Below are 6,000 nucleotides of genomic sequence, written 5' to 3'. Positions count from 1 at the left end.
TCTCCTGGGGTGGAGACATGCGGAAAACATATGGGCCAATCCCCCCGCCTCCCGTTTCTGTGTATACAACCAGGTTATGTGCTCACCTGTCTGCTTGCCCCCCTCTCAGTGTCTTTCGTTCACACTACTTCTGTGCTGTTGTACGCCTATAACTCCTCCAGTAACCCTGATTCTTCTGAGATCTTCTTGTTCCCGAAACGTTTTGCTGATTGAATCCATCAGCAAGTAGGCATTTGTTTGAATGGATTCATTCTCTGCTTAACTCAGAGAATGAATTCAGGACAAACTTAACTCAGGACAAAAAAACAACCAAGAACAACATTGAGCTTGGTGTTTACTGGTGTTGATGCAGCAAGAACATGAGTGAAGATGTCTCTCACTCTCTTGTTATATAATTATAGATGTATTAGCTGCCAGACTGAATATTACACAATGATAGGAAATCACTAGCATACGTAGCATTTCTAGCACATCCTTTTTTTTCGTGAAGCGAAGTTATTTTATTGAAACTCACTCTCTATCTTAAGCCAACTCTCCACTGCGCCGATATATCGGCCCGACATCAGGACCTCTATGATACCCTCGACCAACAACTGAGAACATTTGGTCGCATCCCGACCGGTAGAGCCGTCGATAGACATGGGGTAGTGAAGTAAATCAAAGCACGAGTAGAGAAACGGTTGTTGCCCCTTCCCTAGCCCCTGTAATCAGTGTTGCCATGTCAGCTTATTACAAGTGACTTTGGGCTTCTTTTTCTGTAAAGTTGCTTGTAAAAATCGGTAGTTGCAGGTTGCGTTTTTTTGGGCTTGTTTCTAAAGTGTAGTTGCTTATTTAGGCTTGTTTAAAAAAAAAATGCATTATTATTTAAACCAGTGGTTCTCAAATATTTTTTCATGAAAATGTTCTGTACATTTGTGTTGTTGGAATGTTTAAAAAAATATTCCAAATATTCCACATTTTATTGCAAGAGTTTTTGAAAATAGCCGAGCTTGTCGATCTGTTATTTCCAAATAGCTGATGCATATAAGTTTAAAGTGCTCATGTAGCCTAAGTTGCTTCTTTTGGGCTTGTTTTCCTAGACCTGGTTGCCTGTAAGAATGAGTCCTCATTAACATCGGCCGACAGTTTGTGCTGAACTAAATGCCAACTTTTGCCAACAGACTGCCAGTCTGTTGTAGTCTGTTGTAGTCTGTTGCAGTCTGAAATAGTCTGAAGTAGTCTGTTTGGTGGAGAGTCACCTTTACTCTCTCTCTCTCTCTCTCTTTCTCTCTCTCTGCGCTCTCTTTCTTTGTATTTAATCCTCTGCAGCAGTAGGTGTGACACAAAGATGGGAGGGATTGGCGTGGGGGGTGTAGAGAGAGACACCAGGCAGTGACTTGAGTGATATTTGCTTAACCAAATCCTCCCCTCCTCTCCTGTTTGATCCACTCCCCCAAATTCACCACGTCCACTTTGAATTGGTCATCCATCAATTGCTCTGTGTGTGTGTGTGTGTGTGTGTGTGTGTGTGTGTGTGTGTGTGTGTGTGTGTGTGTGTGTGTGTGTGTGTGTGTGTGTGTGTGTGTGTGTGTGTGTGTGTGTGTGTGTGTGTGTGTGTGTGTGAGATGCTGTTAGAGGAAAGAGCAGGTGGACAATGACCAGACAATGGCTAGTGTTTTACTCATCCCTCTCTCTACAGGCAAGCGTTGTTTTGAGCATAGAAGTGGTTTTGTCAACTTGTGTGCGAGTGCTTGCGTATGTGGAAGAGAGTTACTTGATAGAATCCCAGGGTTTCCCCCCTTACACACACTCACTCAGTACAGGTCCAGAGGTGCTGTACAACACACCTATGAGCTTGTTTAGCAGCGAGCCTCATCCCAGTGACATTGTTTATACTTGGATTGGATGCTTCACTGTAAATGTTCTGCAAAGCTTAGTTTACATAATAATTTGTCTTTCAAAAGATTGTTAAGATATGCTGTATTTAGTCATGTGGAAATGAAGCATGAAGCACTTTTCCCTCCAATTAAATGAAAGTATTACATTTACAGTAATTGGAATGGAGACACAGTTGCATACACTCTCTGAACATTTCCTTGGTGCTTATAAGTGATCATATCTGATCTTTTTAAGTGTCTACCGGCCACATAACTGAAGAGCAGATATGAGAGCTTGGAAGAAGAATTGTAAAACACTAGAAATTTGTGCCGCATAGAGTTCGACACCTACGTGCCACTGCCGATGTGACAGATATGGACAAACGTTTCTCTCGCTAAACCTGGCAGTGTTGCCATGTCCGCTTGTTATAAGCGACTTTGGGCTAGCAACACCGGAGCCAATTTTCATAGACTGGTTGCTTGTTTCTCTCGCTAAACCTGACAACTGTCGGATAACAACTCTCACTCCATGGAGTTGACTCACTCAGACAACAGACCGCACAGGGCCGCGCATGCACGAAACATGCCAATTGTAATATAGGATAGTGGAACATAGTGCTTTCATGTGGTGTTGGCTGTGCGGTCTACACAAGCTTCCCACCAGGAAGTACCACTTGATCAAGTCTGGAAAATGTCAAATCTGGGTGCAACACAAATTGGCTGAGTTGTACCGTAATCACTACTTGGACCTTTGTTAAAAACCTAAAATGTGCTAGTACAGTGGAAATGACTCGATAGAAGTTGTGATTTTGTGGCCTAATGAGTTTCTCATAATGTTTCCTCTCAGCTTCTAACTCACTCACTCTCGGAATCTGCCCTATTCTGGGGCTGGCCACTCCCTTACTTGGAGAAAACAACCAAAAAGCACATGAATTAAATGCACACAAGCTGTGTGATATACTTTCTTACTCTGTGAAAATTACCATCCGATTAACCTAACGTGCACCTGAAAGCAGCCTCATTAAACTGCGTGTCTCTTGCTCTCGCTCGCTCTCTCTGTGTCTCTCTCACTCTCTCTCTGTGTATGTGTGTGTGCCAGTAGGCACTCTGTGTGGGGTTTAAAAAAACTAAATCGAGCGGTTTTCCATAAAAAAAAACATTGTCAACAAGATAACATTTTTGTTTTGATTTCCTGTCACAGATTTCTTTATAGCCAGTCAACGAGGAATCCAGCAATTCTCTGACAATGTGCTGCGCGCGAAGTAGTACGAAATGTCTCTGGCACTGCTTCGTGTTACCTGAAATGCTAGGGTGTAGCTTTCGTCACTTCTCTGTGTCATTTTCCCTGTCAGTCTGCCACACACAGATGGAAAATAGCTAGTAGCTAAATCTGGTACAAACTACAAAGTACCTTTTCTCTTTGTTTGAGAATCATGCATTATGTAACCTACATTGTAAACTAACTAAACTAAACTAAACATGCAAACACAGTGTGAAAGCCACGTGGTTCTTTCTTTCCTCTTCTTTCTTCTCTCTTTCGACTACTACCAGTCCTATCCCACCCAGATCCTCTGGTCTCCATCTATTACCATGACCATGGCCAGAAAAATACAAATTCTGCAAAAAATGTTCTATTGATATAGACGAATCACTGAGTAAAATATGAGCAGTACTGAGCAGCAACTGTCAAGCCTGTTTTTGGGCGCCCAAAATCTTTTTTTCGGCACTGCAAATCTTGACACCTTTTTTAGCCCTACCCCAGTTTGCATTCCTGGAAACTGGGTAGGGGAAAACAGTCTGGGTCATTCTCTGATCCGTGGTCGGTCACTTCGCCACCTCCGCTGTGTTGGATTATTCATCAGAGACATCAACCCTGTTCCCAGGTGCAATTTAAAGTGCCGCTGTGTGGAGAGTTGCCGCTGTGTGGAGATTTTCCTACAAATTAATAAATGCAAGTCAACACCGGTAATACCGATAACACCGGATGCGCACGCACATAGCCTACTTTAATTACATCCATTCATTCATTGTGCGCCGTCCATCAATGTGGTGCTGGTGCTCCTCTGCTTTAATCCATTGATACCTGGAACGCTTCTGTGTCACTTTAGATGTCTTTGGCTATTCAAAAATAGCAGATATACAAGCTCATAGCGCGGCACCGAGTGCCGCGCTATGAGCTTGTAGATCTGCTATTTTTGAAAAATTGTGAAAAAAAATGTTTTATATTCTTTTCCGAAAAACTTTTGGGACTTTGAACATTTTTAGAAGTGGCCTCAGGTCTTAATGGGTTAAATAACTTAATTAACGTCGTCAACCATGAGGTGTCCTACTTGACGCGCCTGCCTAGCATTGAGCCAGACACAAACAAACAGGAAAACACGAAGGAAGTAGCAAGAGCCTACAGCCTACAGGTTGTTGTTAAGTAGATGGATACTCTAATGGTATAAGTTCGTACCGAGTTCAATTAAGCTGTTGTCAAGTCAACTTTAGACTAGAGCCTTCTTTCTCCCCCTACTCCTACCGCGCTAAGTGAAATATGACACCGCTGTGACTCGCTTGTGCTGTGAGCACTGCAGTCCACTGTAGATGCAGACGGAGACAGAGGCAGAACAGATCATTTTCACATAATAATAATAATTGTACCGCCGCCCATCCATCCAAGTATGATATCACGTCTACAAGAACATGGTTGCCACAGGAATATGAACTAAATGGGTTTTATAAAAGAGAAAAATATTATTTTTGAATTAAAATATTAATAAAAAAAAATGTAACAGTGTTATCGGTGGGCAAGTATCATAATATGTGTGTGCCTGCACAACGTGTAACACTGGTAACACCAGACACCCCAACAACCCTAATCCTTACCTCCCTCTCTCCTCTCTGTCTGTCTCTCCCTCCAACAGCGAGCACCTCTCGTGTGCCTTCACCTTCTTCTTGCACGGTGAGAGTAACGTGTGCACCAGCGTGGAGATCAACCAGCACCAGCCTGTCTACCACCTGACAGAGGAGCATCTCACCCTGGCTCAGCAGGCCTCCAGCCCTTTCCAAGGTACCAGCGACCGGCCTCATTGGATGATTGGAACTGTACAGAAACAAAGAGCCAATGCTAATGTTGCTAGTATCCCCAGTAGGATGTTTGCAAACAACATTTAGATAAGTACCACTGACTCTGTGTGTGTGTGTGTGTGTGTGTGTGTGTGTGTGTGTGTGTGTGTGTGCGTGTGCGTGCGTGTACGTGTGTGTGTGTGTGTGCGTGCGCCCGTGTGTGCGCCCGTGTGTGTGTGCTCGCGTGTGCGTTCGTTCGTTCGTGCGTGCATGCGCGTGTGTGTGTGTGTGTGTGTGCATGTGCTCCAATACGATGGACATATTATACCGAAATATACAGATAGATATCGGTGCTGAATTGTGAGAGTGCGGAAGTAAGCAGCGTTGTGCATTACAGTGGGATAGCATTTTAAATGGTGGTACCGGGTAATCTTCTGAAAGTAAAGACTCTGGCTTTGTTGACTTAAATAAGCGAGCAAAAGCCCCCCTGAGCTTCTCAAAGCTTCTCAAAGTAATTAAGTAATGTATCGTAAAGCATTTCTGTAACCCCCCTACTGTGCAATGTTGGGATATTTTGACAGATAGCTCTAAGTGAGGTTGTGCTACTTGTGTATGTGTCGGTGTTTGTGTGCACGTGTGTGTTTGTGTTGTTACCAAGGTAGTAGGGAGGGGTAATGTGTATACAAAGATATGTTAATGTGATGAATTATGGTGAGGAGATGAGAGTTAAAAAGGGGGGGGAAATGACACCATAATATTCTCATTAAGTGACAGTAAATGATAATAAGATGGCTATTAAAATTATCTGATGGCTGTAATTATCCTTTTATCACTTCCTCTGTGTTTTCATAGCGGCATCACCATCATTAAGCACATTACGCTCACTTACATGATGGGACAGATATTGCCATGGACTTGGCACAGATTAAAAACATGCTAATGCGCTATTTCACCATTAGCAAGTGGCAGATATTCACAACACCTACGTAGGCTAGCTTGTAAGTGTGCTCTTTAACTACTTGGATTCTGTTTGAAGTCAAGGACTCCCCAGCCTTCTTCACCATGAGAAGTCTAGCCTTCTCTGTGTGTTTTGAGC

At 43.2% G+C, this 6,000-nt stretch overlaps 1 protein-coding gene across 1 annotated transcript in view; it reads left to right on the top strand.

Moving 5' to 3' along the window:
- The window catches only part of med13a (mediator complex subunit 13a), an 84,004-nt gene that overhangs the window by 42,224 nt on the left and 35,780 nt on the right, over positions 1–6,000 (top strand). Inside the window, exon 4 of the mRNA XM_084074923.1 lies at positions 4,763–4,908. Coding sequence (XP_083931049.1) covers positions 4,763–4,908 — 146 coding nt within the window. The remainder of the gene's footprint in view (positions 1–4,762; positions 4,909–6,000) is intronic.

This window comes from Gymnoscopelus microlampas (assembly GCF_963454915.1).
Source record: "Gymnoscopelus microlampas genome assembly, chromosome: 12".
NCBI classification, from domain to species: Eukaryota; Metazoa; Chordata; class Actinopteri; order Myctophiformes; family Myctophidae; genus Gymnoscopelus; species Gymnoscopelus microlampas.
Note: the sequence above shows the minus strand (reverse complement) of the source record. Positions and strands in the feature narration are given on the sequence as shown.